Below are 23,095 nucleotides of genomic sequence, written 5' to 3'. Positions count from 1 at the left end.
ACTAAAAAGGTAAAACCCTATTACTGTTGAATGGAAATGTGGAGATGTTTTATTTACCAGTAGGTCCTTCCAACGGACACGAGGGCACCCACTCCGTTTAGAAGAAGGGAGGTTCCATTTAAATATTCGGAAAGGATTTTTTACAGTGAGAGCTGTGAAGTTGTGGAATTCCCTCCCCGAATCAGTCGTGCTGGCTGATACATTATATAGCTTTAAGAAGGGGCTGGATGGATTCTTAGCAAGTGAGGGAATACACGGTTATGGGAGATAGCTCTTAGTACAAGTTGATCCAGGGACTGGTCCGATTGCCATCTTGGAGTCAGGAAGGAATTTTTTCCCCTCTGAGGCAAATTAGAGAGGCTTCAGATGGGGTTTTTTGCCTTCCTCTGGATCAACTAGTAGTTAGGCAGGTTATATATAGGCATTATGGTTGAACTTGATGGACGTATGTCTTTTTTCAACCCAACTTACTATGTTACTATGTTACTATGTTACTATTACAGTCTTACAGAGCTGGAGTCCTGAGTTTGATTCCAAGCAGGCACTATCTGCATGGAGTGTGTATGTTCTCCCCAGCCACACAGGCACCTTAGAATGGAATGTCTGCTTGTGAAAAAGAATTTCAGTAACAAAGAGATGAGGAACAAAGTGACTGCAAGTGAGAATGTGAGCTATCAAGGATGGCTAATGCCTGCTCCGAGTTAGCCTTGGCATGTTAGTTAATGGCATTCCTAGAAGTAAGAAAAGACAGAAAGGTCACTGCCTGAATCAGCAGGAATAGCCAGATAAATGCAGAATGTAAATAATGCTGCCCTACTAATATACAAATCTGTCCTTGGGGCTAAGAGTAATTCTTTGTGAAACTGAATGGGAATAGTAAGAAAATGCATCATGTACAGTATGTCAGAGCCAAACAACTCTTTATTTCATGTCAGTTTCTGTCAGTAAGAATCTCCTTTGCCTTTCTGATTCCAACTGTTTTTGTCAGTTTCTCAGTCAGGCCTATGATCCTTTCCGACCCAATCCAAACCCTGTCACCAGGCCTTTCCCCTTTCTCTCCATCTACTGTGCCACTGTTCTACTGGGTCACTTCTCAATGTACTTCATCATTTCTCACTGTATTCTTTGATGTTCTCAACAGCTTGGCTTCCTCCAACATTCTTGCCCTCACTACAAATACACCATTTTATGCACCCTATGTCCTACGAGTGACTGATTGCACATTGAACTCCGTCTGTTCTTACATTACAATACCTCCATTTTCCGGTTTACAGCCTTACTGACTGTGCAGTTTATGTCTAGAATTATCATTCTAATTCCATCTGTTTGGGATTTCTGATCTATAGACCAGCTCACAAATCTTAAGAGGCTAAGGGCCTGATTCACTAAAGGGCGATAAAAATTATCGCACGCTTTTTCGCGTTAAAAAACGCAAAATAACTTGCGCGCAATTCACCATAGTATTATCGCGTGCGAAAAATCGCCATTTTCGCAACTATTTTGCGCAACTATTTCTATTTGGCTACAAGTGATGAAATGTTTCGCCAGGCATGGATTCGCAGCAAATTTTTGGACGTGCGTTGAATTTTTTCGCGGCGGATTTTTTCATGCGTTTCGCAAAACAATCCGCCAATGGCAAAACACATGAAAAAATTTGCCACGCAAAAATTCACCGCACATCCACAAATTGATACAAGTGTCAAAAAATAATAGTCACGGGCAACAATTTTTTTGCCCGCACAACATTTTTGCCGTTTCGGGGATCTTTCGAAAGATTTGCTAATTTTTCACTAAAGAAACCAGAACACATTTGCTCATCACTAGTGGCTACTATTTATAAGCATCTACTATTTATATGTGGCTAATATTTATATACACCATTTATATGCTTCGACAATTTTTATACACTATTTCTATGCTACCATTCATATTCGGCGATTATTCGCGTAATTTAGCGCATGTACAGGCAAATACCGCATTGAAATAGTCTTTCTCGAGTTAAATCATGCTTGCAATATCGCGCGTAAAAAAGCGCGAGTATGCTTATAGTGAATCGTGCGAAAAATCGCCAAAATTAAGCGGCGGTAAAAATTTTAGCGCACAATAAGAATAGCGCACGTTTTATCGCCCTTTAGTGAATCAGGCCCTAAGTATCATCTATATAAAGTAACTGTATATGGTCACCCATAAGCTCCTTGCCCTTCTGTATAATGATACCATGCTCCACTGCATTCATTGTGGCCACCCACAGTGGTTATTTAGAGGACATGATCCTCAGAAAGTCAAGAGGATAAGAGTATGAGCATGTGGTTCCCTGGGGAGGGAGGTTGAGGTGGTAAGAGGCGTTTAACCCCCTTTTGACAATGAGGAACCCAGGAGATATCTCCACCCCGGACGTGCCAGTAATTCTAGGGTTCCAACAGAGGGGTTAAGTTGCGTCAGTAGGTACAACAGATTTGTTATACACCCCAAAAGAACCACTCAATTATATCATTTTAACATTGAGTACCGGAAATGGCCAATCATGACCACCAAAGGCAATTTTGTAACTGTTTTAGTATATGTGTCCCCTCCAATCATTGGCTGCAACTGTAATAACTAATATATGTATATATAAAATACAAAGAAATATTTTTTTTTGTCTTAAAATTAGCTGCCTTAATATAGGCAAGTTTGACAAGACGAAGCGTCCTATTAATTTGCATCGTTCAGTCCTTTAGAGCAGGTGGAAGAGCTCTCATCCAATTTAAATTGTTCCTTCGAACTCAAACTAGATCTTCCACTGCCCCTGTGTTTCTGGGGGAAAGCCTCAACTTAATGACCTCCCTGGTTCCTGTTTTAGTGATTACTTTCCCCAATAATCCAAGATTAGCAGAGGTAACTACACCAAGTGAAAAATATCTCCTCCCTTCTGCCTACAACGTGGGCATTTTATGGATACATTTTGCCTGGATGCCAATTTCCTCCAATCCAGACTATGTAAAGCATGTTCCAGCCCCACCCCCTTGCATACTGAACCACATACTAGAACTAATAGTAGAAACATAGCAACACATTTGAGAAATGTTGTATGTATCTATCTGCAGTTCAAGGTCTGAGGAGCAACCAGGAGAGTTAGTTAGACCCAGACTTCAGCAGACTGACCCATCATACCCCAAAGATACCCACGGCAAGTAAGAGAAGAAGGGGCCACCGGCAATGCAGGAAGGTTAGAGAAGCAAACCATATGCTTTTCCAGTAATTGTACTGCAAAGTATGACACTACATATTGAGTTTATATTCACAGTCAACAAATAGTTTTATAATACAAAGTATTATTCCCATTTCTTCTGCTGCTGAATATTTACATGGTATGAGCTGCTACAGCACGCTGATTTCAAACATTTTTGTATTCATGAATTCTTTATAGCTTGGGAAACATATCTTGCTTGCCCTTAGTGGGGAGGCAATTCTACTGCAGTGCAAGATGCCCACTATGGCTTGTACAAGACTGGTACTTACCCCGCCTCCCCACTCGATGTGTGGGGAAATGATTTACACAAGCAAAGAATAGAACATTTACTAGTCTAAAACTGACAACTGATTGAAATGTTGCCTCTCCCATGAATTCAGTCAGTAGAAAAGGTCAGATTGGTGCTTGAGCGCAATGTGGTTGTTATGGTGCCACATATATGTGCTTTGGGGAGGAGGGATACAGTGGTGTCCCCAAATAAGTCCTATCAGCTTAAAGAAAGTGCCAATGGGCTAATGGGTAAAAAGTGGTGTCAGAGGTGGTGGTCTTTTATTAAAAAAGCTTGAGGGACCTTGAAGAGATTTTTCTACAGTCGTAAGTAAATTGTAAAAGATAAAACACAAAACATATCACATTTATGTAACATTCACTTCAGCTTGAGTAATGATTCCACTGTCTATAACAAAATCGACTATACCATCATTCCAGAGAACATCATCCCAAAATGTAAGCACCCTCTATTGATATCTAGCCTATGTGGCCACACGCAAGCTGGATATCTAGGATATTTGGCCAATCATCCTTCCAGGCATATCCTTAAGATGTTTACCCAGTTTGTGTGGCTGTTCAGACTATACTGATCCAACTGATCAGTTATAATAATAATAATAATTTAATAAAAATCTTCCCAAAAACCTTTCAATAGGACCCACAAATAGGGACCAGAAAAAAACTCCTAAAAATGTGTAATTTTGGCTAGACTTCTTCAGTTTAAGTTCCCTTTGGAGATCCAGCCTTTGGTCAGGGCCCCATGTATCTCATAAGGATACAAATATAAGAAAACATTGGGGTTTCAGCGCTTTGGTTATAGTTTCAAGAATTTCTAGGACAGTGAATATGTTTTCACTCCAGATCTCAACCTCTGTGATTTCCAAGCTAAATTTTCATGTATATCTAGGAAAGCAAGTAGACATTCTCTCTAAAATGGTTTTAGTTGTCCATAACATTCTTGTTATGATGAACTAGGACAAGATGTTGTCAATCAGTGACGTCTTGAAACCTAGGGCCCTCTGCTCTAGGCCTATTCCCAACATCTCCCAGTAGTACATTTATCACCATATCTTTAGTAATAAATCAAATCAGCTGAACTTGCTGTGTTTTTCTTAAAGACGGTTTACCAGTCATCGAACTGGCTTTCTCAATTCAGAAATTGATGAATTGAGAATGCCTGTTGGGTGACTGGTGAAATGTCTTCAAGAAAAACACATAAAATCCAGCTGATTTGATGTATTACTGTAGATATACCATGACCTGGATGAATGAGAACCTTCCTAGACATACTTTTACCACCTACTGCGTTTAGCCTGAACTTGGTCTTCTCAGAACCATAGCCTCTTCTTCAACTCTATTTAATAATTAGGTTACAAATATATAACTATTACTTGTTGTACAGCGCTGGGGAATATTTTGGCGCTTTATAAATAAATGTTAATAATAATAATTGCTGCAACACCTATACTTTGGCTTTACTAGGGTGACCAATGTCACTTAGGGTCTACAAGCTTTCAAGCTCTGTCTAGTTGTTCACCAGGGATAGCCCCATTATTATGCTGAACAATGCATATAGCAGGTACATCTGTAAACCTTGTGTTGCTCAGGGTAAAGCATTGTCTTGCTGTTTAAAGGTGATTTATTTTCTGTTTGTCAGGCTGGGGGAGCTATTCTTCTGTTAAACATTTTGATTTGTAGCCCCATCACACAGCTTGATTTCTAGCAGAGCTTTACCCTTAGGATTTAACTTGGCTCAGACTGAGACAGAAGAACAGATCTCTCTAGGGGAGATGTAGGGATACAGTATTGTTTACATTAGAGCTGTAAGTTAAGGCATTTAGTTGGGTTGTTAAACAAAATGAAAATCGATAAGAACAGCGAGACAAAGAAAATTAATTTGAAACAATCGTGAAAAAAAAGAAAGAAAGAAAGATGGCAATTTAGCATTTGGTCGAACTGGCAGAACCATCAGACTGACTGCAAGGATGTCATTCAGTCCTGTCACATGAAAATAGCAGAGGGGTGAGACAGTCAGTATAAATCACTGCCAGTACATGACTACAGTGTAAAGACTTTGCAGGGGTCTAGCCTTTGTGAACAAATGATATATAACCCCTTCCTTAAATGAATTGCCTGTCAGTATTCTCCTGTGAGTCTAGAACAAAGAACTGTACCCTCTGCAATTACATCAGGGCTAGTTTGAGGGCAGGGAACCAATAGCCAGTTGGAGGGTGAAATTCAACAACAGCTACAGGTTGGACATCCCTGATTTATGTCGGGTTTTCTTCAGAAGCTGGAACCCAGGGCTTCTTCTCTAGTTGTGTCCCTAAATGACATATCTCTGGCAAAAGTCCCTCACCATGGGACTCCTGTTTACTGCCCCCGAGATGAAAACACGAGTAGTGCTAGGGGCAGACTAACAACAATCCATCTCGTCCCTGTCTTTGTACCAAGACGGCTTATCAAAACTGGTTAGTAACTAGTTAAAGCAGGTGAACATGATAGTTTGTAAGCACCTGGGGAAGGGTGGAGTCCAACCATGAAGGATCCACTATGCTGTAGATAGGCATTCACAGAATAGGCTCAACACAATATCTATTTGGCACCTTGGGAAGTACATTAATACAAACAAGCCCCAAGGGGTTCTATTGTATGTTAAGGTCACTTTAACACCTTCAGGCACTGATCTGCATAATATGTGCCCCTTCTGCTATTGTGTGTATAATAGCAGAGAATAGACAGAGCTATAACACAACCAGTCATGCCTGTAACATTATGTAGAGCTGTACAACATTGCAACCATCATCACCATTTATTTATATAGCACTGGGAAGTTAAGCCTTTATGGTATATAAGTCAGGTTTATCATCTTATGAAGAATAATGATCTCTTTTATTATAGCTAAATAACATATATAGGATCTCTAATTCTCTGCATTCAGATTATTTTGATAAAAGTAATTTTTCCAATATGGCAAATGCTTTGGGTTTACAGGAACTACCCAGCAGTAACTGGATAGTGCCAGATCTCACTGCTGTAAAACATTCAGAGGCACCATGTTGCTTAATGGCAATAGTAATCTTTTCATCACAGTGGTGCTTGGAGAGCTGAATACAGAACACAACGAGACAGACAATTGGCATGGGAAGAGAGAAAGAGGCTCTGGGACAGCAGGGATCTGACATGAGGTGAAGGCAGAAGAATAGGAGAGCGAGAGAGACGCAGACTGTAATGTGTGGGAAACTGGGGGGTGTGAGAGAATAGAAGCGCCCTAAACAAACAGCGCTCGGAAGAGAAAATTAGAGTCAGTAAGGGGGCGGGGAGCAGGAAGGACTATCAGAAAGCGAGATGCAGACTGGAGCTGGGGCAAAGGGTGGGAACACTTCACTGATACAAGGGATAAAATCAGGGCCAGATGTGCTAAACCCTGTTCCCAAGGATCCTACTAATCACATTACATGTAGGTTCCCAATGAATGTCACATAATATAAACATTGTTTAAAAAACATGGTACTTTTGTTCATAGCACTGCAATCGAGATGGGCAATTATTCAGCCCAGCAGTAAGATAAAGATCCCTCTCTGGGCTTTTCCCAAAGGTAGTGTTCCCAATAGTAATGGGAGAGAACACTAGCTGAGCAAGGAATTTAACAAAAAATAAAATAGACTTGGATATATATGGGCCAAGCCATTGTCTGACTATGGTATGACAAAAAAGAATGATACCAAAGCAGTTTATGAAATGTCAGATATTGTGTTCTCTCCACCAGCACAGAAAATGCAGATACCACCAGTTCCAATGCCATTAGCTTCAATGGCATCCTCAAATTACTGGGTACATGGCATACACATGGATTATATTATACACTTTACAGTAGGCTCGAATTTAAGAACATCAGGTAAATATTTTCATAATTAAGTAGAACTTAATCCCATTTGCTGCGGATTGACGGAAGCCATATTGTTGGACACCTCACTACCTTTCAGACCTGACTTTTCAGCCCATAGTGCTCAGTGACGAATGCATATGGAAAATGGTCGATACTGGGGCAAATATAGATAAATATAAAGTGAGTTTTTCCAATATTAAGTTGTAAAATAATGCATAATGGCCCATTTTTGAAGAGCTAAGCACAACAGCAAAAATCAGAAACTGATTGGGTCATGCAAAAAGATATATTCCCCTAAGGGTCACCTATGGATGAACAGTTTTAAACAAGATACGAACTCTGGGCTGAATTTCAAAATCGACCCTGGCATTTCGATTACAAAGTTACAATAAATAGTAACTGTCTATGGCATCTTACAGAAGTCCCTCTGGCATCTGCCACATTCTACAGAAGCTTCTCCTGATTCCTTGTTATTTTTATAAGAAACGTGGAATTAAAAATAAAAAGATAAGTAAAAATTGGCCCATTATCTCCATAGCAACCACCATGCCTGGAAGCATTAGGATTTATTCAGTATATGGTATAGAGCACTAGTAGCGCTGCCCTAGTTTCCCTGTCTTATAGACTTTGCTAATCGGCTGCATCTTCGCACTGTATTTCTGCTTCACAGATGGCGGAAGCATTTTAGCACAGATACCATAAATAGCAGTTCTTTTCTAACTTTAAGCCCCCATCTTAAAACCATAATCTTAAAGTCAAATAATCATAATCATTTTATTACTGCTGCCAGGCAGATCTACTGCGAGGGAGGTCCCTCTTGATTGTTTATGTAGGGAGAGTAAACACATCATGTGACCAATACTAGACACTGTATTCGTTGACAGCAATGAGGTCAGTTTAGCAAAGATCTAGCTGGTATTTAATGTTCAGCTTCAGTGGGCTACAGAAATGATATACAACCTGATGGTCTACAGCTGTTTTTGAAATACATGTAGCAGAATTCCAGTGCTTCAGTCATTTGTTTTCATTGGATTTTTTCATTGCTGTAGTTGAGCAAGTTCTCAGTGGGGGGGGGGGGACTATACACCAAAACAATTTGGATCTCTATAAAAATAAATTGCGCAATACAGGTTGTATGTAAAACCCTGCTTCATATAAATAACCCATTTTCATAAAAAGTTACTTTTTAAGCAGTAAGTGCTATTGGGTAATCCTAAATGGAAAATTACCATATTAAGTACTAAGGGCCGCCCCCCGGGTTCATATGATTCACTGGGTCCACAAACAAATCAAACCACATGTTAGGGCACATCAGCCAATGAATGGCCAAAGTTCTGCCTTTTACTCCCACATTTCCTGTCAGCTGATCTCTGAGGGAGCACACAGCCCATCACTAAATGGCGGCTCAAGGGATGTAACAAGGCAATATTTACTAATATATATATATTCCAGTTTGGCAAGATACATTAATAGGCCACTTAATATGATATAAACGGTGTTGTGTAAGTATTCATTCTGGGGGTATAGTTTTCCTTTAGAGTCCCTTGGCTGCAAACTTATATTTCTATATTCATTGTGAAAGTGATCGACCAGGTCCATTGCTTTCATATCTTTACAACATAATTCCATTAGGTAATGAGAATCAGCCACACAGATAAATCAGTTGATAGATATGCATTTCACATACATCCTGAATAGTCATTGATGAGGATACAATACTGAATTATATATACTGTACATACGCAACTGTGACTAGACAATATGGATTAGATGAAAGTTTTTGACCCTGGTTCATACCAATAATAATTCTCAGGTTTATTACTCAGGAGGTTGTTAAATCAAAGTCACTGGGCATGGCACCTTAGATCAGAACTTTGTGCATACAATTTGGAAACCATTAAGCCCGAGTAGCCTACAGCATTCCATAAAACCTGTGATTCCATCCAGAAATGGCCTGAACAACATGGCATGTTATATGTGCTTCCACTCCCACTCCCAAACTCTGCCACCAGCATGTTGGGTAAACTGCATTGCACCCTGGGTAACAATTGTGATGTAATGTTGGAAAGCTTTGTTCTATAATTTCTTCCCTCAGACAGAAGTTTAAAAAGATGTATGAAGTCAGCTGCAAATCTCTAAAGGTTCTTCGGTAAATGAAATCTTTCAGGTGTAGAAGTCTATTAGGTGACAGAATATCCATATATTGCAATTGACTAACTAGATCAATACTCTTTGCCCCACTGGTTGCCTGATGCATCTCTTGAATCCCCTTCCCCCTACTATATTCCATATTCTGCACACAGCAGTTTACCTCTATCACATTCAGTTCAGCCATATTTTATTTACCCCTGACTACAACATAATATGCCCATTAGATCCATTGATGTGAGGCTGAGGAAGAACTAACCCAAGTAAAATCCCCCGTCCTTATGTTTATTTCCCAACTAAGCACTAAATATCAAACAAACAATGTATAACATATACAGAGGATGAAAGTAATGAACCTCGTGCCATTTGAAAAACCAATGAGAAAAACAAATCCATTTACTTACTATTAAAGCATCTCAAATGTGTATTAATAAAACCCAATATCAATGGCAATCTCACTGAGTAACATTACGCAAGTTTATAAATGTAATCATTTTAGACAATTGCGTAGTCAAGAGTAAAATTCTATTGTTAGCTTGGGAAAAAGCTGTGTGTATCCCGCCACTGACTACTATTGCCATTTACACAGCATTTTACATCACTTTTCATGGCAGGTATTCTTTTCTGCTTGAATTTGTATATTGGCTTTAATAACTTTCGCCAGATCTAATTTGGTGCAAGAATTGGATTATGCCCAAAGAGCTCAAAGGATAAGGTTAATTTCCACTACAGCACCGTTTTATATACAGGACAACTATTTTATTTCAATATATGGGCCTTAATGCAAACCAAAATGTAATAGAAGAACACAAAAAGATCAGGCGTTGGTTAGGGTATTGGTCTTGGGACAGAATAATGCTCTTCCAGGAACAGTAATGGAAAACATCTATAATATATGGTTTTATATACCTGAAAGAGTGAAATACTTTATATCCTCTACTGTTAGAGAGACAGTCCTTCCTCAGGTACCTAACTGATATCTAAATTATCAACATGTGGCCCCTGTGAAATATTTTGCATTGTTTTATTTTGTGGAAAACACCTGCAATTTAGCCTGTCTTCTTTTCATTGGTGCACAGTGCTTTAAGCGTGTCCATTTGCCAATGGTACAGCCAATGGCTAATCTCAATAATATGTACATTAACACCTTGCATGCTTCCCTGTATGGGAAGGGATGTCCCGTAATACTACCATACTTCTCATCCTCCTTCTTACACAACTTCTAAAAGCACATCCCTACACCAACAAAAATGTAAGTATTTATATGGATAATGCACCTGACTGTAAAGAGGAACATATGAGACGTCTCCATGAATGAATGTGATCTTAACAAGGAACTTTGCCAAGGCAATGGATGCAGTGTTGGACTGAGCCTCCCAGGGTACGCCAGAGAACCTGATGTTGAGGGCCCACTCCCACAACAGACGGACGTAGATGGGGACGAATATAAAAGGTGTCCTATAAACCTATGGTAAAAAAAATAAAGGGGTGATGGGAATTGTCCTTGGCTGAGAGATATTCGGGGAATCCCAACTCTGATTTGACATTTATAGGGTTATAGCAGGGATCCCCAACCTTTAATACCCGTGAGCCACATTCAAATGGAAAAAGTGTTGGGGAGCAACACAAGCATGAAAAATATTCCTGGGGTTACAAGTAGGGGCTCTGATTGGCCATTTGGTAGCCCCTATGTGAACTGGCAGCCTAAAGAAAGCTCTGTTTGGCATTATGTCAGGTTTTTATGCAACCAAAACTTGCCTCCAAGCCAGGAAATAAAAAATAAGAACCTGCTTTGAGGCCACTGGGAGCAACATCCAAGGGGTTGGGGAGCAACATGTTCTCTGTGACTTCTAATTTTCTCACATGTTCCTCACTAGTTGTACTTATCCAAAATATACATAGCACTTGCATGGGATACTCTAGTCTACAACACACAAGCCAAACCAGTTGCTTAGATGAGTTGCCTTTCATGTCCATGAGTTTTGCCTTCACTGACAATTGCAGCCTTCAATTATAAACTGTGTCGTGTGAAGCAGGCAATGTCACTAAGCAACACATAAAACGATATACAATATTTAATAAGAATTCCATAACCATTAATAAGTAAGTGTATCTGCACACAAGATAACATAGCAAGGGTAGGGGCAGCACGGCCATGTTATATTCCTCTACTGTATTCTCAGGAAAAATGTTCAAAGATTAAGGAAAATCCTACGATTTGGCAAGAGCTTAACATACTAAATCCAAAGCCATGATCCTCTGAACTCCCTGAGCCAGAGAGACGGCATGATTGCTCAGGAGGGTGTCCATCTTGTATCCTGTTCACTGTGGGAAGGGTGAGGAAACATATTTATTCGTGATTTTGAATGAAAAAGTGGATCTTATTTATTAGTTTTCAACTTGCTTCATAGCCAAAGAAAAGTGTCTGACAAAATAAGGAATCCTACTCGCCCAAGAAAACGCAGAATACACTATACAGAAACAAAGTGAAAATAAAGGGCTAAAGGGTTGGGGTTCCCTTTTATAAGCCACAAAAAAACTTAAATCAATGTATACAACTATGTTTGTGCATGTTGGTAATCAAATCCAATGGCTTCTCTTCTGGGTCTATTTGGTACCCAGCAATTCCTTAGTTTTCAGATAAAGGGATGCTAATTGTATCTGTAATCCCTGGGCATAAAGCAATGTGTATTGGTAAATTCATTTGTTTAGTTTTTTTGCCTGAAATAAAGACAGTTAAACATCTGGAAATTCACTTCTCCATGCAAGGGCAAAAAGTCACCATTACATTGTTCCAGAAGTAAGTACTAATAAATGCAACTTTGAATAACCGATGCTTTAACTGGCATAATGCTAGAGCAGAAACCATTAACTTAGTAAAACCATACCCAGCTATAACCGTCCCCTTATGCTCCATACTTGTAATAAGAAATGCAGTTAATGAAGTCAAACTAATAAACTCTAGCTATAAATAAGCCGTTAAGGACCAATGATGTAGAATTGCTCTGGTAAGTATAGCATAATAGAGGCTGTTAAGAAATGGCTGACAATGTTGATTTGCACAATATAATGTTGTGTGGGTACTAGTTTGGTTGCCATAAGTCTTCCACCCTACGATGCTGGTTTAGTGCTGCTTTACTCCTATTCTACACAAGATTGCTGAAGTGGTGGGCAAAATAGCACTTATCTGATTGCAAATAATAGGACCACATATATGACCTTGGTGTTCCGCCAGACTGTATTTTTTGTCTTGTTGATTGATATCTTACCAAGACCCAATCTAAAGACCATTGTTTTTGCCCAATATAGAAGCCAATAGGCTTGTTACTTGTTTAGGAGTAGCCATGTTGGTAGCCAATATTAGACTCCTTATGGCCACTTTAAGGTGATTTGACCATGCAGTTTGGTGTCCAGTCGATTTTATCACAGGATTTAGCAAATGTAAAAGGACAAACTGTACCATTCAAATTGTTCTGCCCCATAGCCAAGCAATCCTATTGGATGGGAAGCAGGGGGGAGATGTGAAGTGGGGTCTGTCTGAATTGACAAACATGCTGAAGAAAGGCAACAGACCTGTTTTTCTGACTTTAAAGCAGTGGTGTAACTACTCTGATACAGGCCCCCTGCAAAAAAAATCTTCAAAAGGCCTGGCCAGATAGCAAACTTACCAGGGCCCCTGCCCTGATATGTCCTCCCTCCACCCTCACTTGTCCCCCCCACCCACTTGCGTAAAAATCCCCACTCCCTACCTGCTCTCCTACCCCAGAACCGGCATGGAGCAGGGATTTATATGAAAAATGGAGGAAGCAGTTCCAGGCCCCCCGTGTCGGCTTCCTGTACTGTCACTTCACTGCTTCAAAGACCCCCATTGATGCTACATAAATAATACAATAGTCGGGCAACTTTGTTTAAAATTGTCTGATTGTCCACCTTAAAGGAATACTTCTAAGATCCAACCAAGCCAGGTATATTTAGACTTGGGTAATGCTAAGAATCTTTCTTAGACATAGCCATCAGCCTTAGAAAGAAAGTTGGAGGAATGTAAACAAACATGAAGAGATGAAAGCAAATGCTGAAGAACAAAAATAGCACCCATACTGTTTGTGCTGGAATTACAGCCTTGAGGCACCCTTGGGATGTGCATGCAATTTACATGAAGCCACACTGAGAAACACCCACTCGCTCTTTCTGTAGATTTTAGTTGCGTTACCCCACGAGCTAAGAATGAGCTCAGATTCTCCTTTAAGTTCCACAAGGTCATTGCCCTCTGTCTCCTACAGACACAGTTCCGCATTAGAAAGTACGAAGGGACTTGTATATATGAGTCATATTCTCAGCGCTCGTTGTACAGTGTGGGATTTACAGCGAACAAAAGAAAATTAAGCGGAGTCATATTCAGTTAACCATAGTAAATTAGCCAAAGATGAGAGCAAGAGCAAAGAGACCGCATTTTACTGACAGTATCCAAGGGAGCACAAAGGGAGCATTATACTCTCTGCTAGTAACACAAATATATGGCATTATTTATAGGAAAGAGCAAATGGCTTGCTGTTGGAATACACACACAATCTATAATTGATTTGAATAAATATAATTCTTTTTGAAGTTTGAAACCAATGTGCAGAGCCTTATACAGAGGTTCCCACTCTGGAGCAGTGACGGGGGGAGGCTCAGCCTTAAGGTCCCTTAAAGTGAGGTTTGGGAATAATGCCTATTAGCTTTTGTAGAAAGCCCAACAGGAGGGTAAATTAGGATGAGATTTTTTAACATTGCTCTCCAATATATTCTAGGAACAGTTGATGAATGTCTGATACAGCAGTATCCTTAAGGGCTGTGACACACGGGGAGACTAGTCGCCCGCAAAATTCCCGAATGTAAATCGCCGGTGGGATGGCATACGCGGTGCCGCGATTTCACGAAAGCGTGGAAGTTTCCTCTCAAGCCCGCGTATACCATCCCACCGGCGATTTACATTCTAGCCGGTACGATGGCATTTCAGGGAGATTAGTCGCCTGCGACAAGGGAGATTTGTTGCGCGGTGACTAATCTCCCCATGTGCCACATCCCTAATAGTGATGAACTGAATCCACTATTTTGGAATTCACCCAAATCCTTTTTGAAATATTCTGCCGAATCCCAAACCAAATTTGACCCCTAATTTTCATATGCAACTGCGCACAGCAAAAACAATTTCTACTCCCTTGTTTGTGGGACGAAAAGTCACATGATATTAAGGATTTGGATTCAAATCGGCCAGGCATATGGATCCAGCTAAATCCAAATGCTGCTGAAAAAGGCCTGGATTTGGTGCATCCCATAACCGTGTTATGAACCAAATAGGAAATAGGGTTCTGAATAAAGGCTGGCCCTCCAGTGGGGGCTTGCACCAAAAAAAGCCAGCCAACCGCTGCCCTAGTAGATCTCAATAACTCCCTTCTGCCTGGGTACAAAGAATGGTAGGGAGAATGACGTTACCAATTCACAATCAGATATTTCAAGCTATAAATGGCCCTATGTGTTGTCCTGAGAATTTTTTTTACATAGCCAGAAATGACTATATTAAGTAAACAAATGCAACAACCAGGCTTGAAGTAGAAATGAAGAATTTATAGGCTAAATAATGTTGTGGGCCTTGATATCAACAATCTATGGAGCCAACTGGATAAACATTGTCCTATTTCTAGAATGCCTGTTCCTTTTTCCAGGCTTAGCCTTATAATGTATTATTTTCAATTCCTTAGTGTTCAGCAATTTGCTAACAGATGCTATCCCAAATAAAAAGTATTAAGCATTCATCCCCTTCTAACACCCCCTTTCTTGTCTCGCCCCAAAACTAACCTCATTTTTTTCTGCCCCACGATTATCTAAAGAAAAATGGAACTGTAGAAAGTGTCTTAATTGTTATTTATGTTCTATGGGACCTGCTATCAGCAACATGGTCATGAACATTTTTAAGCAGTTTTTAAATAGAACCCCTATTCTGTAAGCACAGCTGTGCCTGCAGCTGGGCACTTGCTAACCCCTCAGACGTGGGGGAACGGTCATGCCATGTTATCTCATAGCTCTCATTCGCCCGTCACTTGGGTTCCCCGCTAGTTACTCTGAATAAATATCTTGTTGATGAAGACAGCTGCGGCTGCCAGTGGCCCAATAACGCCGCCGTAAAAATATGTCGATTCCCCGAAGAACACGAGGAAACCTGATTGCAGCAGAGAAATTGGAAACACTTTTCTTCAAACTCTTCTTGCTAAGCCAACCTTGAAATTAAACTCTGAAATTTCTCTCTCCCATCTCACCCTCCCACAATGATTTCTCACTCACCCACTTAATTTGCTTAACTCTTTCCGCAATTTTCTTCTTCCCCTTTAGGCAAATGATCAATGGTACAAATGATTCTCCTTATCACTGAGCACTGCCACTTGTTACAATTCCTCAACACCAGAAATTCTTCTCTGCCTCAACTTGTCCCTTTGACTTCAATGGGTTGGTCCAGATCAGAGGTGGTGAAGGTAATGGAATCATTTTGGCGCTAGGCAGGCATTAAAAGAAATACAGTATTTGGGGGTTCTTTACTTATGCAAGCGAGGTGTGCAAAGTCAGTTTCAGACACAATTCATCATGTTTTTTTTACCCAGAATGCAGCATTCCCCTCACATTTTCATTGTAACTGCAGCTCCCAGGGGCAGGTACAGCCAATGCCAAAATGCATGCAATTGCACTTGCTCTACAGAATTCAACTTTTGCATAAGGAGGATTAGTAATAGGGCTTTTTCCATGCCCTGGACACCTGATGGACCAAGATTTTGCTTAAATGGTCAAGTGGCAGAAAACAGGTAGAGGTTAGCGTCAACAAGCAGGCTTTCCTAGTTCCAGCTAACGTCTATCCTTATGTCAGAAAGTATACTGCTGCTTTGGTCTGTTCCACAATTCTATTAATTATGGTAAGAGTAACTCCAACTAAGGTAGGGTGGAGAGGCAAAAGATCAGGTTAAGCAGGCAGTTTAGTATTTGGCTTGATACTCAAAAGGCAGATTTGTCCATGAGAAGCTCAAGCCTGCTGTAACCTGACCATACCTGTCGGAAATACCCATTAGCGATCAATTCTATGGCCTTTCTTAACCTGTGAAACAGGATCGTTATTATGGTTGCTGGTTCTATTATACTAACTGCAGCTCTATTACAAAGAGATATCTATCTTTTATATTGTCAGCTATAAGTTTTCACTGCAAAGGGTACAGAGTCATGGAGACCCACCCTAAACAGCAGGAGAACCATTCTTGGTGTGGAACTTTAGTTTCAAATCCTTTATTTACTCTCTTCCACGAATTCCTTCCTTTTATCTATGTACTAACCCGTCTCTTTCTGTCTCTGGATTTATCTGGGGTAATGTGCACTCTGCAGGGAAAAATAACAAAACTGGAGGTCACTCATGAATGCAGTGAGTAATAGTGCAGCAATGCTGGAGCACCATCGTTTGCTGCCCCCCACTCTAGTGCTTTGGTTGAGGTTTGACCCAGCTGACACCATCTCTATTGACATCACTCAGGGGCTACTGAGGCTGCATTCCTTCAGTGTTGGCATGGTGCATGAGTCAGAACACTATGGTGACACTCACTAACTATCATTCTTTCATATGTAAAGTTAGTTTGGTGTTTTTATAGCATAGGTGCGTAAGTTCTAACCAGCACAGGTGACTTTCCTTTGACTTTCAAGCTGCACAAAACACAAGCAATAAGATGCAGTGTTGATGGATGAGAAGTCAGAACAGATATGCAAAATCACAACAGTCCATCTAATTCTGCCTCTTTGGGTGAATTTGCAACTTGCAACTCGTGTTGGCTCGTGACAATAATGGTGCACCGCACGTGACTGTGTACTTACTGAACAAAGATCTTTGATCCTTGGCATTTAAATATGCATTTAATGTGGTTGCTAGCAAAATATAAGTTGGACAACAGTATGGCTGGAACCATATAAACCTTGCAGCCCTTTGCATTTATTTTATGCACAGTATGCCTTGTTCTGGAAAGATGCAATAGCCCCCTACATTACTCTAATAATGCTAGATGCAGCCTGCACCAGATTTGAAAAACAAAGTGCATTTGTGCCCATTTTTGTGCATGGGGCACAGTTGTGGCAGGCACAATGCAGAACATGGCTACAATTATCCTGGAATTATGGGAACAAATACTGCATTATGGGGATGTGAGTTTGGCCAAGACTGCTGGGGAAATTCTTAAGCAATAGGGATGGGGGAGAGTGCAGGGGCGAGGTGGCCGACTGAGTTGCATAGGGCACCTGGTTGGCACAGTCACTATTTATTGGACCTGTGGGGGCTGTTTGGGCCTCTATGTAGGTAACAGGGAGAGGTGGCCTCCAGTATTCAACTCATAAGGCACCAAACGGCGTCATATGGCAATATAAATGAATTAATCTTTATAAAACATTGCCCAATATCAAAACATTATGTATAATTAACTCACATTTAATATAATGGGTGTGTTTTGATCATTTTCACTACACAATTGGGGAGGTTGCCACTGGCTTTGGTGGATCAAGGAGAAGCACAGTCCTTCTGACAGATCCACCTGTTCCTAAGGCAAAGCCACCTGTGCTCAGCGCCACTCAATCGTATTATACCCCCCAGCAAAGCCCTTATGGCTGCTTTACATACGCTCAATCCTACAGATGCAGCCCTCAGCAGGAACGTCTCAGATCTGACACTTCTGTTAGGCCCTTGAGGCTTTCAGTTAAGCAGAAGATTTACAAAGAGACAAATCTCCAGCATTCAGTTATACAGCATTTCGCTCTCACATCATGTGGCCTGTTATGGGCTTTATGATGTAAAACAAACAAAATGCAGAATGTACCACTAAACTATTTTGCTGGTAAGCAAACTCCACCCAAACACAACTAAAGCTTTTTAAAAAGATAACATAATTTCATTCAGTGGCTACTAAAGCAAATAAAGTGCTGTCTTGCATAAAAAGGGCATTGACTCAAGGGATGAGAACATAATTGTGCCTCTCTCGTAAAGGAATTAAAGGTAACCAATTAAATATTGGTCCCTTAGACCGATTCGGCAGCTAATCGGCCCGTGTATGGTCACTACCGACGGGCCTGCCCGACCGATGTCTGGCCTGACATTGGCCAGATCTCGATCGGGCAGGTTAGAAAATCTAGCCGGATCGGGGACCGCATCGGCTTGTTGATGCGGTCCCGGACCGACTTTTCCTAACGATCGAATTAGCCTGGATTCTCCCGATATCGCCAACCTGTAGCGAACAGATCTTAAGGTGTATGGGGACCTTAAGGAAAGAAACATCACAGTGCAATGCATTGTGGGTTATGTAGTTCCTGCATGCTGTCTGTAAGCTGTGGATACATTGTTACAGTTTGTAACGTCAGTGTTTTAGTCCCTCCTCCCCTGCCAGGATTTCAAATGATACAGAAAGAGAAGAGCTGTTTTGCAGCTGGATTTCAGCATATAAAAATGGTATTTATTCATACTTTTTGAAGAAAAAGATTACAAAGATAGGTATATTTGGGGTTTCTGTGTTGTGTGGGGCTCTTTAACAAATTTGGGTTTAGAAGCCGGAGTTCCCCTTTAAATACATCCCTGTTTTCAAAGGGGATCAGAGGCTAGGAAATGCATTCATATGTACAGTAATTGGATTTATTCAGTGCTTACAGTGCTCTCAGTGTCCTACACACTGATGTTTGTGTGTGTTTATTTGTATATACTTGGAGTATATGTGCAGTGATCTTTTTGTACTCCCTGTGCTCCAGGGTGACCTGTGACTAACCAAACCTGTTACTCTTAGACTAGTGCTTCCCAAACTAAATGGTTGCCCCTTTTGAGGGGTTTTGGAGCTGTGTAAATGGAGATACTTTCCAAGATACACCTAAAGCTCAGTTTGAAGGCTCACTAGGGTGGGATTTAGACCTCATTAGAGCAAAAACTCAGCTCAAAGTTTAATTTTCTGTGCCTGAAATATTGCACCACACAAAGTAAATGACATGAAATTATATTTAGAATAAGGTACAAAGGCAATTTATCAGGCCAGAAGTCATTGGGGCCACAGTCCTTCAATATGAAGCTCAATATACCAGGATCTGTGAAGTGTAAATCAAGATGGAATCCTACTGTGGACAAACAGCATGTAATAAGAATATGGCTAAGTGCATGTGTCTGTTACCATAAGCTGCTTGGTGTTCATAATCCATATTTTTTCCTAGTAGGGCAACCATAAAAATAAAATCAGATATCCATTAGCAAAAGTAGAGCAGACGCTGCCTCTAGGCTTGGGTAGGACTCACAGGACCAACTAGAATCTGCTTAGCGTTCTGCCTGCGCACACCATACATACAGTACAACTGGATCCCCTCCATCAGGTTTCCAGGGAAAGAAGAACAAAAACCACCAGCAATGGTTCATAATATATTTGCAGACATCCAGTTGAAGATACTCCATATTTCCATAAAAGTCACATGGTAAACAGTAAGTTCTGCTAATGGTTCTGCTGTGACTCCTGAAAATCTCGTGTCTGTAGTACCAGTACCAGTACCAGAAATGTCTTCTCTGACTTGGTCACAGTCAGAGAGTTCCCACTTTTGTTGTAGAAGCTGCTCTCCAGCTCTACGTACAGATTGGGCCTAATATCCCGCAAACCTTTTATTGATCAGTGACCAAATTCTGCCAGACTGATGATGTCACACAAATCAAGTCAGACGCGCCATGGAATTTCAGATGTATAGGAGCCCCCTATCGATGCCACATTAACCCTCAGCCATGTTGGCTTCCAGAGCATTGCTAGCCCCAAACGGATTTTAGGAAGCTCGTCCCAAGCAGATTTTATGGGGCCTCTTATCCAGAAACCTGTTATCCAGAAAGCTCCAGATTAAGGGAAGGCCAGTACCTTGTACTTGATGGCAAACTAAGCTGCATGAATCCGTAATGGTGGATTGATTTTTTAGTGGATGAATTTTTTAGCTGACAAGAAATAATGATCCAAATAACAGAAAGATCCTTAGAGTCCCATGAACTGTATAAATGCATTCGGCCTTTAGCCTCGTGTTATGGAATGCTTTGGTGACTTATAATAGCCTTATATCTTACAAAAGGGGGTACATTATGCCCATATACCAACGAGACACAGATAATATGGATGAACACAAATAAGAGCTTGTCTAAACACTTCTTACTATCAAACCTTCCATTCCCTTGTGTATATGTTTCACTGATAACCAAAGCTAGGATAGGCAAGTTGCTGGCAGAACTACAACTACTAGCAGCTTGAGCTGCAGGGGTTACTGGGAGTTGTAGTACAGAAGCAGCTCCGAGTGCCGAAGGCAGTTTTTCTTTCATTGAGCAAAAGTTTATTGCCCTGTTGCTTTTATTCTGATTAAGACACCTACACAATAGCATATAACAATAACTCAAAATGCAGCAATAAGTCTATTGCCATTTTCTGCCTGTCGTTCACAAATCCCTGTTGTTTCCGAATCAATTACATGTCATTGTGCAATAATAGTGAGTGTAAAAGCGCTGTATCTGCAATATGCACATCTTGCCCATCTCCTACCCCTGTATCAGCTGCAATTCTGCTTCCCCCCCCAATCCACCTGCTGTGTTGATCATTCCGCTGCTCTGCAACCCAATTCTCTCATTCCCCAGCATGCACCTTACCTGCTGATAGGGCCATTCCTGGGGGGCAAACTGGTTGTCCACCACTTCAAACTGGAAATTAGTGTGCGGGACCTGGTGCAGTATATAGGTCCACCACGATGCCCGGTACCCATGACTACTGCTCATGGCTCCTTCACGGCCACAAATAAATATATGAGAAAAAGAAAACAAAATATATCTATATATGTATAAAAAGGCAAAACTAAGAGAGCAGCCCTCTGGTTCCTGGACCTCCTCGCCTGTGGCTTCTTTATTTTTGCCTTTCTCAGTGTTGTCAATTCATCCTGTTAGTAGAGACTCCGTGCAGCAGGCATGGTGGGAACTGAGGGGTCTGGAGTGGAATTGCTCATAGCAAACAGAGAAAAGAAGGAGAGGGGAGGAGGGAAACAAGCAGAGCTATCTCTCTCCATTCAGCTGAGCCTCTGTGAGAAATCACACACAGAGAGGGACAGATGGAAGGGAGGACAGGAGCACCCCCTGGTGGTTTATGTAAGTAAATGTGCTCTTAATTAATTTGTCTCTAGGGTCCATTTAAAGGAACAGTAACACCAAAAAATGAAAGTGTATAAAAGTAACTAAAATATAATGTGCTGCTGCCCTGCACTGGTAAAAGTTGTGTGTTTACTTCAGAAACCGTACTATAATTTATATAAATAAGCTGCTATGTAGCCATGGAGGCAGCCATTCAAAGGAGAAAAGGCACAGGCACATAATAGATAACAGATAAAACACTATTGTATTCTACAGAACTTGTCTGTTATCTGCTATGTAACCTGTGCCTTTTCTCCTTTTTTCCAGCTTGAATGGCTGCCCCCGTGGCTACAGAGCAGCTTATTATATAAATTATAGTAGTGTTACTGTAGCAAACACACCAGTTTTACCAGTGCAGGGCAACAGTGCATTATATTTTTATTAATTTAAAGCTCTTTCATTTTTTGGTGTTACTGTTCCTTTAAGCTTTTACTCAGTGTCTTGTAAAATATGTCTGACAAAGGCCAGTAGAGAGCGGGAACTTGGCACGCACTCAGCAGGCGGTTCCTCCGGAAGATTCGCACCAATACAGGCAGCAGCATGTGAGATACACGTGGCACAAATACATGGGATAACTATGGGGCAAAATATGCTTTTCTTGCTGAGAAAATATGGAAATACAAGGACAAGACAAGCGTTTTATTGCATGATAAAAGGGGCAAGCAAAGGTCTATAGGGGTCATTTTTTGACCACAACCAGAGTTGCAGTCGCGCTAAAATGGACGTGGTTGTTGAGCAAATTGACCTCATTCACTAAAGGTATTTGTGTCCAAAGTTGTGTGTTTTGGCACCAAGCGCCATTGTGGTCCACAAGTCTGTTAATGGATGGACCAAGGGAACCCTGGAACTACCAAAGGTGGAATCGCAGCTAAAGAATTAGGCGCAGATATCAGTTTGATGCCCAGTGCTGGAAATTACACCATGTGGGCACAGAAAACAGCACAGTGCGACCCTGGGTCAGTGAGTCAAAATGCAATTAAATAATGCTGCTGAAAATTTGCTGTCAAGTCTTTGCACCCAAGTCTTTAGGTGGGCTGGGCTACACGCAGATACAAATGGCCTATACTACAATTTTAGTGCAGCCACAACAGTTGCAAATGGCCACTTATAAATCAGATTGCCTTATCAGAGTCATCATGTATGTATGTATGTATGTATGTATATCTCTATTTATAAAGCACTACTTATGTACGCAGCGCTGTACAGTAGAATACATTAATACAAACAGGGGGTTAATGAGATAATAGATAAATACAAAGTATAACAATAAATACAAATAAATACAAGGTACAGTTGCAATAAGTCAAACACACAAAAGGATAGAGGTCCCTGCCCC

The 23,095-nt window shown here is 40.8% G+C and overlaps 1 protein-coding gene across 2 annotated transcripts in view; it reads right to left on the bottom strand.

Annotated features, from left to right (window-relative positions):
* Window positions 1-21,627, bottom strand: part of ttyh1 (tweety family member 1) — a 69,233-nt gene extending 47,606 nt beyond the window's left edge. The window contains exon 1 of one of the 2 annotated variants that reach the window (XM_012966766.3): window positions 21,229-21,627. In XM_012966766.3, coding sequence (XP_012822220.1) covers window positions 21,229-21,354 — 126 coding nt within the window. In that variant the 5' untranslated portion in view covers window positions 21,355-21,627. The remainder of the gene's footprint in view (window positions 1-21,228) is intronic. The other variant, NM_001079431.1, reaches the window with a different exon arrangement.
* Window positions 21,628-23,095: the final 1,468 nt, after the last annotated feature.

This window comes from Xenopus tropicalis, chromosome 7 (genome assembly GCF_000004195.4).
Source record: "Xenopus tropicalis strain Nigerian chromosome 7, UCB_Xtro_10.0, whole genome shotgun sequence".
Lineage (NCBI taxonomy): Eukaryota > Metazoa > Chordata > Amphibia > Anura > Pipidae > Xenopus > Xenopus tropicalis.
This window is presented reverse-complemented; position numbering and strand designations above follow the sequence as displayed.